This window comes from Terrapene carolina, unplaced genomic scaffold (genome assembly GCF_002925995.2).
Source record: "Terrapene carolina triunguis isolate 2854851 unplaced genomic scaffold, T_m_triunguis-2.0 Scaffold62, whole genome shotgun sequence".
Lineage (NCBI taxonomy): Eukaryota > Metazoa > Chordata > Testudines > Emydidae > Terrapene > Terrapene triunguis.
In genome coordinates this window covers 37,619,151-37,632,238 of record NW_020664413.1, presented here as the reverse complement: position 1 = coordinate 37,632,238, position 13,088 = coordinate 37,619,151, and the positions used below count along the sequence as shown (strand labels likewise).

The following is a 13,088-nucleotide window of genomic DNA, read 5'->3' as shown; positions in this document are numbered from 1 at the left end:
AGCAAAGTGCATGATGTGACTTTTCACAGGGATTACTCCCAAATATTTATCTCAATGTATCTGTCCCCAGTGATTTTGAATGACCACGTATGTCAATTTAATCAGCCATTGCAAAAATGATTGCCTGATGAATCAGTATCTCTCTGGGTTTGTTTAAACAAACTGTGCAAATGCATGATAATGGTGGGCTCTGCCTTTGACAGATCTCCATCTTTATATCATTCTCCCAATCTCAATGACAGTTCAGCCATCTAATATAGTAATTATAAAAATCTGCTGGCTACATCTTGTATAACAGACGAAATCAAGGGTAAGATATTCAATAAAAAAAGAGTGAGAATGAAATAACCTATGCACAGCCACACGGAAAAGCTGTTGAACCTGGTGCTGTTACTTATATAGGCATCACCTGCAGTCTGTATGCTGCCACACAAGAAATGCCACATGCACTCAATTTCAAAGTGATGATGGGGAATTGGGAATGGATTAGTAAACTAAACAATACTTTTATTAGGAGACATGCCAAATTGGTGTTGGATTTCTCCTTGTGTATTAAAACTTTACCGTAATTAGTAACCCTATTCTCTTATTTTCCATGGTGGAGGTGATTTATGGAGAAGTGCTTAGTTGTAGTGAGAGGCAGTTGCTAATATGAAGTTCCTTTATGTGGTTTGCATGTCGCTATTAAGTAGCTTCCTATAAACAGGATTATACTTTTGTTTAGATACATTTATGTATCTCCTGCTTTAGAAATTATTTGTATTAGTTTTGATGAGGGAGTATAGGAAGAAGTGATCTGAGGTAGTGTTATTAAATAACATGCCAGATATTAAAATTACACACTCTTTTCATACAATTTCTTTATTAAAAGCAAAAGAGGTCACTGTCCAGCTGTAATGGCACAACAAGCTAACATTTACAGTATAGCGAGAAAAGGTTGTCTAAGAGGCTACTAAAATGCCTCATTTAGATTTCATGTAAAAGAGTGGAATACCTAGGGAATGGCAGTGAGCAATCGGTAGAGCAGGAGGCAGTCCAATAGGTAATACTGTTCTGATTTAAACTTGGGGGAAGGGAGGGAGGGGGAAGTAGTGGTTTCTTTTAATCTCTCTTTGAAAAACAAGCCTCACCTCTAAACTAAATTCTGCCCCCCCATAATGCCAAAATGAAGTATTACTCTCAGAAGAGTATGCAGATGTTCAAACTATACCACATGCTCCACTGGGCTCAGCTCTCTCTCAATGGGATTTAGATACACTTATGGGCAGGGCAGATAAGACACATGCCTATGTCTTAGGTCCTAGCTTTTAAAGTTAGGATGTCAGAATCTCTTTTTTTTTTTTTTTAATTAGGTTTCTTGCCATGATGGTTTTTTTCAAGATCTTTTTCACATGATCCAAGTAACTATGGCAGAAATATCTGCTCAAGTTTGCAGACAGCCTCCTGCAGAGGAAAGGGCAGCAGCCCCTGTCACCAGGAAAGAAGCAGCATGGCTCCTTTCCCACAATCAAAGCATGGCCCTCTGCTCTAGGGAGGGCCTGGATGCCTTACTGGGCTCTGAAGGATTGACTCCCCCTGGGTAAGGTTTGCCTGACATTTTTGGCTACATGGATCAGTTTGAGGGGAGAAGTGGTGTCTCCGCCAAAACATCATCTATTCATAGCACCAAAGTTAGCTGTCACTCACAGTAGACTGCACAGACCTTAATACAATCATCCTTCTTTCTTATGTGCTTTGATCAACATTAAAACAGTTAATGTTAAAAAAACAACAACTACTGTTGGGCATCTGAATTAATACCCCTTTAAGTTGACAACTAGTGTTTCAGTCTTTCTGCAAACATTACTATATTGTCTATACTCTGTTCATGTTTTTCAAATTTCTCTTCACAACCATAAAGGGTAGAGGTGCTTTTTTATAAATGAAAGATGAGAGTCTGGAGAACAAGATGACAGCCTTAAACAAAAAAAGCCTGATCATCAATTTAGCTCAATCTGGTCCAATTCAAGCCCTGACCCTTCTCTCTCAAAAGTGATCTTGTTTGTCCTTAAACCTATACATGCAATCATGTGTATCCGTGCATGTTGAAGACTAGGTTTTCCTTGCTCTTTCTTTTCCTGGACCTGTGATTTGTGAGCTTTTCCTCTGGTAAGGATTCAGTCTATTTGCCTGGCACCTACTCTGGGATGTCCATACTACTGAGGCAGTCACTGAAGTGAAAAAAAACAAGAAATTAAAGATAAGGGATAGATGGGCTAAAGCTACATTAACACACCAAGGAATGCAATAAAAGTAACAATTATAGTTCTATTCTGAATTCCAGTGCTTTCTTGCAAGTCATTTTCTCCTTGGACCAGATATGATAAAGTCTTATTAAAACTGACATAACCCTTTAAGAATAAAGGCGATTAGCTACGGTCAACTAGTGCAATAATAATGAGAATGAGAGGCGCCCATAACAGGTTATTACTTAGTGCAGACATACAGGACCTTCAAATATCTAAGACGTGTCCTCCACCCAGGGAAAGACTGATATGCTTGCAGTGTGTTGTTTACATGGACAACACAGGACCAGCTTCAGGAAGGAAAAAGTTGTGTACGCTTCTGTGGGGATGAAGGAAGATATGCCTTGTCCCAAAATCTGATTGTAAGGCAAGAGGCCTTGCCTTGAGAGTTTTTTCCCAGATACAAATCACAAGGATGGAGGAAAATAGAGGGCTAAGATTAATTTACATCTCTGCTAGATTTAGAGAAATGTATAAGACAACAGGGAATAGGCAGTATTTTATCTAGTCCCCTGGCCTGTGTCACTGGTGCATCATGTAGGCTCAGTCAGCTGCTCTGCATACTGAGTAAGACTGCCCCTAGACAGGAACAGCAGCCAATGCAGTCAAAAGGGAAGGAAGTTTGCAAGGGGGAGAAACACCACAGGAAATAATGAGGAAACCAAATCAGCTGGATTACCAGGGACTTAGCAGCTCAGTGGAGAGGTATAGGGGAGGAACACTACTAGGGGAACCAGGAAATAGTTTGCCACATCTAGCCTTGTGTGACACTATTAAAAAAAAACAAAAAACAAAACCAAACACTTTTGCAAACTTATAACAATGTTCATAATAACCTAGGGAAAAAACCTCAAAACCTGCAGAATCAGTTTTTACTATTAAATTTTACTATTAAAGAAATTACATATCTGCTACAGAGGATACCAAGTCTCCAGATTCCTTTATTTTCTAACTACCGCAACCAGAGTCTCCAGATCCTGGGATCCCAGTGTATTTAGCATTTCCTGCTCTGTCACCTCTTCTCACTTGTCTACCTCATTCACAGAGTGGGTGTTTTCTTTCATATCCTCCTTGTCCTTCACCAATTCACTGCATGGTGCCACAGTGATATCCAGAAGCCCACTGGGCTTGGTAGAGTCCTGAGAATTTGGCCCAGTTTGTCATTAAGAAGGTAATATTTCCTCTGAGTCAGACAGACTTATTATTCTGGGCCTTGAGACTGGAGATCTTCCTGCAGCACTGCTTGCTGCTCCAAGTGATGTATGTCCCCAGTCAGCTGTTTGGACGCCTAGTCATACACTCAAGTACTGTGTATGATAAAGTACATCTGGCACTAGGTCTCCCCCTCTCTGAATTGTGATAGTGCCTGGAGGTCCCAGACCCATTGTGCTAGGCAGTATACAAAATCAAGAAGATGGTTGCTGCTCAGAAAATTTTATAATCTAAGTAGATGGCTGCCTGCACATCTGCTTCAGCCAAGCTGGCACCATCCTCATAGGGAGGCCTCCTCCAAGATAAATATAAATAATTAAGCTTGTGTCTGAAAACAGCACACAAGTGAGCTCAATTGTGTGCACAGTGGTATCTGTACAGGTAAATGGCTTCCAGTCAACTTGATCCAGGTACAGTAGAATGCAGAAAGTAGATCAGAGACTATAAACTATTTAATTAGCGACTGGTGTGATGGCAGAAGAAGGAATATTTTTTCTACTAGGGCTATAGTGTACATGTGTTGGCATGTGGTGTGCTGCAGTTCTGCAAAGGTGAGAACAAGCTATCTGCCGCATCTCTCTCATGCGGACAAGGCGCATGAGTATATCACAGTGGGAAAGGGTGTGCTTTCATAGTGGATAATGACACCCCTAGCTGATTAAAGACTGTTCCTTCAGGTTCTGAATGAGTCCTGATCAGCCTTCCTCAGCCAGAAAGATGGTAGATATCACCATGGGGACTTGAGAGAAAGTTGAGAGCTTTGAATGAGCAAAAAAGTTGGAGGATCCCAGGGACTACAAAGGTGAACAAGGACTCTCCCACCGTGAATAGAGAGGGAAGGAAGCCTTGTTGGTTCTGGTCTATTAATTGGGATGCTCATGGAAGTTCGCTACGGTGTTATACACCTCGCTCTCCATTTTACCACAGCTCTGAAGTTACATGGTGGAGAAGGGCTGAACCCATTCAACTGTGTTATCTAGATAATCATAATTTTGGAGACTGCCATTTCTCATCTCTTCAGTTCTAGAAAACTAACAAGATTACAGAGCATGATCTTTAGGTTTCTTGATATGTTGCCTTAGTCTCTATACCATTGTAATCATAGGGTAAGTGATTGAACAAATATGCCTTCATGCAACTTTAGAGAAGAAATGGATTAATTTTTTTTGGTAGGGGATTTGCCAATTTCTTTTTCTTTAGAAAAATTAAATGCATCTTTTCTTAAACATATTTAAATTATCTTTGTCCACTTTTGAAATGGGGAACTTTAAATCCAGTTTGACATCATAGAAAGGAAGGCTGCTTACTGGTAAAATATTTCTAAATGGCAAACCTTGTTTTCAGGCTCAGTACAATGAGCAGTCGATGCAAATGCATAGCTATTTTTCACTCTATGCAGTATTATAAAGATTCAGCAAATAACCAATCAATAGCACTTTTGGAAAGAAATCAATACAACTTTTTCTTCCTTGTAACTAAGTAATAACCCAAACAATGGTGAATTTTCTTAATGCATCAGGAACCACCAGATCTTAGTCTCTCTCTAAACAACTAGGTAGACTCTTATTCAAATGTTTAATATCTAGTTATATAAACATGACTAAAAACTGCTTATTAATATTCTATGTCTATGGCATACTTCAGCCTACTGAAGGGAAAAAGCAGGAATATCAAAAGTTGACTGTTCAGCTTCAGTTTTCATATCTGAATAATTCAGCTAAAAGGCTTTATAAATGGATGCAAAAACTGAGGTTAGCTCACAAAAAGGAAGTCAACCTGATAATGAATATGTGGAGTGGAAAAATAAGTTTACTAAATTTAAAAGAATGGGAAAATATTTTTCCCTTCTGATTATATAAGTGTTTTGTAAGCACAGGAAGCGTGTGTAGTAAAATATAAATACTGACAATATCTCTTTGAGATGCAGAGTAATTGATACATAACTGCGATGGGAAACTAGGATAGCTCTATTTCTAAAACAAAATTCCTTTCAGTTGCTTTCTGCACCTCTCATTTTAAAGAATACTCTTAAGTATTCCTATTTTACCATACACATTTTAGTTACAAGAACGTCTTTACCGTCTAATGAGATTATTTTAAATCTGGAAAACTCAACACCACCCTATCTTCTAATTAACATAAAATTTCAGTCTTACTTTATTTTTGAACACTAGCCTTGATGTCAGCTCATCTCTGGAAACAGCATGCATTAATTTGACTACTGCAGTCAGAAGATGCACAAGGGCACAACACACAGGTGGGTTCAAAGCTTTTTTTTTTTTTTTTAAATTTAGCTACAGTATGAAGAGTATATATTTTTAAAAGCTGACAGTAACTATGAAGTAGATAAATGCGGGGCCTAAACCTCTTGATTATGACCCTTTTAAGAATTTTAAATATTCTATGAAGATTTGAAAGTGTAAGTTTGGCTCTGACTTTACCTCCACACAGTCAAAGTTTTCATTAACTTTAGATGTATACTTGATGCGGAAAAGTGTTGACAGATTACCAGCATTGTAGTACAAAAGGATCTTCAGACCCTTGTAACCGAAGGCAACTTCACTGGGGGAGAAAAAAAAAAAAAAAAAAAAAAAAAATCATCAGGAACCCTAGACTCTACTAAACAATCACAGTAAGCTGTAACCTAATATAAAGCTTTGAAATTCATGTCTACTTTCCAAGTTAAGTGTACCAACCTACTCTTATATGAAAAGAGAAATACAATTGTCATATACTACATCAGAACATATACAATGAAGATAACTCCTTACAATATTTTATCATGAATATACCACTCAAATTCCTTCATCTGTCAATATTAAACTAAGAAGTGAAGTGACTAGTTATCTGTGGAACTAGTCATAAAGGAATAAGACAACTCATAAAAAGAAAGAGTCTTAGATCATGCATACATCCCCGACCTTAAAGGACAACGTATACACGCATAATACAACCTCTATTTCAAAGGCCAAGAAGTTAGGAGACATGATACAACTATGCATTCCATTCATTTTATAAGATCTTTTAGAAATAATTTTTAAATCAATCACTCATAATTTGACCTTTTAACACACACAGATACTGAGGCAGATTGCATTTACTAGGATCCTTGTTTCAGAATGTGGATTTTATATTCAGGTAGACTACTGCAAATGACACTTACATATTTAAAAAAAAAAAAAAAAGGATTTTATAGCAACCTCACGTAGGTTCTCTTTTGGTTGATGGTTCTGATGAAACATGTCAGACTTAGGATAGAACTGAAGGAAATGCAGGGAAGTCAAATATTAAAAACAGAAATGGGGTTATGTGAAATATGTGTGTGTGCGCGCCTTCTACTACCTATTCAAGGAACAGAACATACCCAGAATACCATTGGCACAACCACTACATTGGTACAAGGTCTATGAGAATTTCTATTCATGAATAGAGAAATACACTTCGTTTCTGGAAAATAGTTCTACTTACAGTGGCACAAGTGTTACTGGGTTACTTACAAACCAATATTGACAGTTTTTATTTTCCATTGTTTATTTAGGAAAAAGTGACATTTCATTCATATTTTCCCCAAAGGGAACAGGCCTTCAAAACTGATAGTAGCAGTTTTGGAAATAATATTACAAGTGCAAGGGAATTACTTTAAATGGACAGATTGGAAAGTTCTCATAACAGCATTCAGAAGGGAGATTGTTACTAACAAAGTGAAATAGTTAGTAATTGTGAAGTTGATAACTTTATTATGGTTGGTTAATGTATAGAGACCATTTCAAAATCTGATCTTCTTAAGGATGCTCTTTAAGGAATCTCAGAAATTAGAAAAGAAAAATCTCTACTACATCTAGTACACCACTATGTCAATACAGGATTATTATGCATAATACATTTTTATTTATAATGGACAGACTGGTAATCAATACTGTATTAAAAATGAGTGAAATCATGGCCCTACTGAAGTAAATGACAAAACTCCTGTTGACCCTTTTGGGGCTAAAATTTCATCCATAATGTAGAAGCTTTTTTATTTTTAAACTGAAATATACAGACACACATTAGGACACAGACTATGGTTTCTATATTTTGTTTACATACAGTAGCTTCCACTTAATAGCAACCTAGATATTTACAACTTCTGGTTAATAGCAATATTTTGCCAGAAACTAATCCCATCCCACTGAATAATGTTAATCGGATTTGGATATTGGCAATGGTACGCCACTTATTAAAACACAATATTTTTGGAAGAAAGGCCCAAGTTGCAGGCAGGTTTGCAAGAGTGAAGCCAGGGAAGGAAGTGCAGTAGCAGGGAGGAGTCGCTACAGCCCAGATACCAGAGCTACATGGTACCTCTCCCCATGCTCTTTGGGCTGTGCCCTGCCTGGGGACTGCACCCAGGGAAGAAAGCGCTGGGACTTTTTGAGCCCTGACCCCTGGAATGCAGGGAGAAGTACCGTGTGGCTCCATGGGCCCCCAGAACCCTCACAGAGAGCCCAGACATCTGAGATGCAGCCCCACTCCCCACAGGCAGGTTTGTGAGGCTGCAGCCAGAGAAGGAAGCACTGGGATGTGGCTTCTCTGGCTGCAGTCCTGAAAAACCTGCCTTCCACTTATTAGCAATTAACAGATAATGGCAACTTTTTCCTAGCAACCCAGGGTAGCTAATAAGGGGAATCTACTGTATTTGAGAAAATACTCTCCTGAATTTTAACAGTCCATATGTTAAAGGGGAAGGATGTAGATTTAAACTAAAACCTAATGTGTACAGATGTGATTTAAAAAAAAAAAAAAACTGATTAAGAAACTAAAATGTAGTTATCTAGCAATGGTCCACAAGTATCTATATTAGTTTGGCACACATTAATGTGAAAGTCACCTAATGGGATTTGGAACTGTTCCATGAACAGAACTCCCTTTGAAGTAAGTGGCAATTTTGATTGCAGAATCAAACCCAGCGTTCAACAATCTGACAAAATTTCTACAAAAAAGTGACTATAGTCCCAAACTGTGTCAGATGACCATTGAGGTATCTTTCTTACCACATGGTCATTAAAACATTTAAGTATTTTCTTGTATGATTTCAAAAAGTGATTTAAAAAAAAAAGTTTCCTATTTTCTAAAACTAGAACAAAAATTACCTCTTCCTTCTAGCCCTATTAATTTGTCCTGACATTTGATTAGATAACTTACTCATCCCCGAACACTTGATGGCTGTACTCTGGATTAAATGTTGTGCTGTCATCTTCCAGATCCTCAGGAAAACGAACTGAAAAGAAAATGGGCATAATTTTACTATAAGCAGCAAGCAACCGTGATTTGTCAACGCAATTTTTTTTGTAATTTGTTTTTGAAGTGTTGTAGAGGCCACGCCAGTTTAACAACCATTTTCTCATTGTGGTCAGACAACTTTATTTGCCCTTGTGTGCAAGAAAAGTTCTAACAGATGTGAGAATTCTTTGTGGATCTGTTCATAATTTAAATATATCTACAGGCAGGGTGGATAAAAATCAATGATTTAAAAAAAAATCTGATTTTTTTAAATCTGATTTTTTGATTTAAATAGGATTTTTTGATAAAATGGTTTTTCCAGCATCTAAAGATAAAGATACATTATAGCTCAAAGATATCACATCATGGAATAGGGATTATAAATTTTAATTCTATAGTATGAGACAATATATTCATGTTATGTTTAAGACAAGTTTTGTAAATGAGTTCCAATAGTTCATGGATTAGGGACCCAATCTTATGAGGTTCCAGGGGCTTCTGTATAGATTTAGGTTAATCTTTCTATCTACCCAATGGGACTCAATCTAGAAGATACCATCAGAGATGCTTAGTTTTGCAGTTTTCAAACTGTTGACCTGGCTGATGTAGCCGATTTAATTTTTGTTTTTTTGTTTTTGTTTTTTTAATTTCATTTAATTATTTTAGTTAAAAACAATTAACAAAACAAACCTGATTTTAAAAAACTTGAATGTTTAACTAAATTCAAAAATTTGTATGCTTGTTTTGTTAAAATAATATGTTTGCTGTTGAAGAAAAAAAAATCCAGAATACATAACGTTGTTTTAATTAAATAAAAATTTAAATGTCTATCTGGTGATGTTCTCCTCCTAATACAGCATAGCAAGAAAGCCCTCCAAATATTAATGATTAACCTGTTGAATTAGAGATAGTTCACCTCCCAATGATGTCATAAATATCTGCTTCAATTATCTTTGGTAAATGAAATAACCAATCATTTATTTTCTGATATAGCTGTAAAACTAATCTGAAAACTTTTCAAAATAAATCACTTAAAAATGTATAGTGTGTAACTTTTAAAAATGAAACCTACATCTATCTCTGAGTTGTGAAGAATATGTATGAAGGTTATAACAACCAACAAGAATGCACTTTTATGTAGAAATCCATGATTAAATCAAGTCTTCCTGACTAGTGATTTAAATCAATTTGATTTAAATCAAATCCATCCTGTCTACAGGCAAGCTGTAACACCATTAAAACTGGAAAGAATAAGTTAGTTTCAGGGCCGGCTCCAGGCACCAGCTTCTCAAGCAGGTGCTTGGGGCGGCGGCTCCGGAGAGGGGCGGCAAGTCCAGGTATTCGGCGGCAATTCGGCGGACGGTCCCTCACTCCGCCTGGGAGCGAAGGACCTCCCACCGAATTACCGCCACAGATCACGATCGCGGCTTTTTTTTGTTTTTGTTTGTTTTGTTTTGGCTGCTTGGGGCGGCCAAAACCCTGGAGCCGGCCCTGGTTAGTTTACACAACCATTTGTTTGTAGTATATTTTCATAAGGGCAATATTCAGAAGATTTTTTCATCTAGTGATAGTTCTAGAATGCCAGTAAACCTTGCTAATGCTATACTAAATTAACCAGGAAGCCTGCTATTCACTGATTCTCCCCCCCCCCCCGCCCCCCCAACAATTAGCAAGCAAAGACAATAAAAAACAACACCGCATTAAAATACGAACAATGCACATTTTGTATCAATTGTAGTTTAGTTGTATTTATGCTTCATACTGTCCATGAGAAAAGAAATCTTTGCAACGTGGATCTTCACATCATCTGCCTTTACATGTTTATTAAGAGCAGCACAATCACTGTTTTGCATAGATAAGTTTCACAGTTTACCAAGGTTCTATTGTACTAAAGTACATAAAACCTAGAGGTATAATTTTGATTGTTACTGTACTTTCAGAACATTTGGGTAAGTGACAAAGTTTCATTTTCATCAGTTTATCGTGTTATGCATTCAAAATAAGTTATGTAATTTAAAATATGTTTAACAAATTGAGATCGCTAATGAGAAACTGATATATTTTCAAACTTATGTATTTAATCATTAAAATACAATATCACTGTGGTCACTATAACAAATTACAGACTGGGGCAATCCCATAGAAGCCAAATCCAAGCTACCGATCTCTTTGCACATATAAGCATGTATGTAACATGGCTTCCCCACTCTTGTCAGTTTTCTCTGTACTTGTGAATAAGCAAAGTATATAGTCAGTTGCAGGTGATTCTAATAATGCAGTAAGGAGTAGAGAGATCCTGTTATGTGCTCTAATGCTTCTATCACTTAAAGACATGAAAACCAGAACACACATGTAAGCACAAGTATTTTAACTGATTATACTGACTTTGTTAATCTCAATAAACATGTTACTTATATTTATTTTTCAGCGATATAAAAATATTCACCACAGATGCATCTACACAAATGCAATAGCTTATTAAAGCGATGCTTTATTCACATTGTGAAGTGATGGCAGTTACTCTATAGTTAAGGTTTTCCATCATAAGTCTGCTTCGCCTTTATATCAGTAGGCGAAGTCTAAGGTTGCAGTAGAATTTTTCTGGAAAATTGTGAATGATTAGGATAAGGTGCTTCTGATTTTCAACACCTCAAAAAGAGTTGTCTTTTCAGAGTTCGAGAAGTCAGTACATCTTGCATCACTTTGTAGTGCATACACAAAAAGAAAAAAAAATTTTAATCATCTGGACTCCTCCAGCTAAGATATAGTGCATAGGATCAACATTTAATTAATATTTCACTTAATAAAACTAAGTTCTTTTTTTAGAAATAGGTTGTGAATTGACAGATCTTGCTAGCTTAATGTAACTTCTTGGGAGTAAGCAGAATCCCAAGGCTTCCTTTAATTAAAAAAAAGTAGTTGTCTAGTCCTTTCCCCTGCAGAAATAGAACTTTAAATGTAATTTGATTTCAGGGACAATTTCAATGGAAAAAAAAATCCCCCCCCCCCCCCCCCCAGCCAAGGCTGACTAGCCCCCTAGAGTAATGGGATGATCTCAGATATGGAAAATGATAAGATGGGTCCCTGACCTCCCCCATAACAGCAAATGATCCCTCCCAACTACGTCCCATCACTTTACTGCCCCCTTTTTAGACATTTAACAATATCTTCCATGATGGAAAAACATGTAATAGGGCATATGTGAAAAGCTAGCAATTGCAGAAATCCAGTGTGTTAAAATATATACTTGTACAGTAAAACATGATAAAGATGTAAGTGATGGGGAAAAAAAATTCTTGCCCCCTGTCCAATTTAGGATTCATGTGACTTCCATGGAAGTTCTTTCCTTCACTTCTGATACTCTACAAGTATCTACTACACCCACATTAAAAAAAAAAAAAAAAAAAAAAGCTCAATGAAGTTTTCTAAAAGTGTAACGCATATGTTGACACAGCACACTTTACAATGGCAGTTTGCCAACATCCTTAATTAAGGGGAGGCAGTTCAAGACACTATAACTTGTATATTTGATTAGTGTATTATAATGAATACACATGTATAGTGTTTACACATGAATGCAATGTTGCTGAGTTAAGCTTGTTATTGGAACCTTCATTTTTGCATTTCCTGCCTGCTGTCAAATATATAACTTTATAGCTGCTTTAATGCATCCTTCTACATTTAAAATGAGAAAACTAAGGTGTAAACAAAGATATTTTCACATAAGACTAGAAAGCAACAGCACAACAAGAAAGAAATGCAAACAAGGAGTTTTCGGATTCAGATGAAGAGAAAGTGGTCCCTGCACCTACAATAGCAAAATTGTATGCAGGGACAGAAAGACAACCATTGCTAGATTCAGAAAGCAGATACACAAAACTCGTCTGAGGCAAACCCATAGAGAGTTTTAATAAGACAAAGCACTTTTGAAATGAGTGAGGATTCATAAAGGGTGATGTACTCATACTTGTTTGTACACATGCAGGAAAAACAAACTACATTTTCAAGGAGGAGGGAGAAGCTGCAAAGACATGCAAGGAATAGAAGTGGTTGATCCTGAGGATAGTCTTAAATTGGAAGAGGAGAATAAAACAGAAAAGGAAGACTAGAATATGGCGATATTAATTTTAGGGGGACGATTTGAGATTTTTTTTTTTAATATTAATGTAATAGCTCATTTAATTGGTAGCCAAAACTCAAATACATCCCCATTATTTCTATCCCTTTTGAAAAATGCAGGAGGAAATGACAGATTCGGTTACAAAGCACAAAAGTGAAAATGAAATCCCTGTAAAACATGACATTTTCAAGAAAGTATATGTAAATCAA

At 36.8% G+C, this 13,088-nt stretch overlaps 1 protein-coding gene across 1 annotated transcript in view; it reads right to left on the bottom strand.

The window, feature by feature from the left end:
- HAT1 (histone acetyltransferase 1) overlaps nucleotides 1-13,088 on the bottom strand; it is a 41,365-nt gene that overhangs the window by 20,862 nt on the left and 7,415 nt on the right. The window contains exons 3-4 of the mRNA XM_024210061.1: nucleotides 8,682-8,757; nucleotides 5,939-6,059 (exon numbers count right to left, since the gene is read on the bottom strand). Of these exons, the coding sequence (XP_024065829.1) occupies nucleotides 5,939-6,059; nucleotides 8,682-8,757 (197 nt within the window). The remainder of the gene's footprint in view (nucleotides 1-5,938; nucleotides 6,060-8,681; nucleotides 8,758-13,088) is intronic.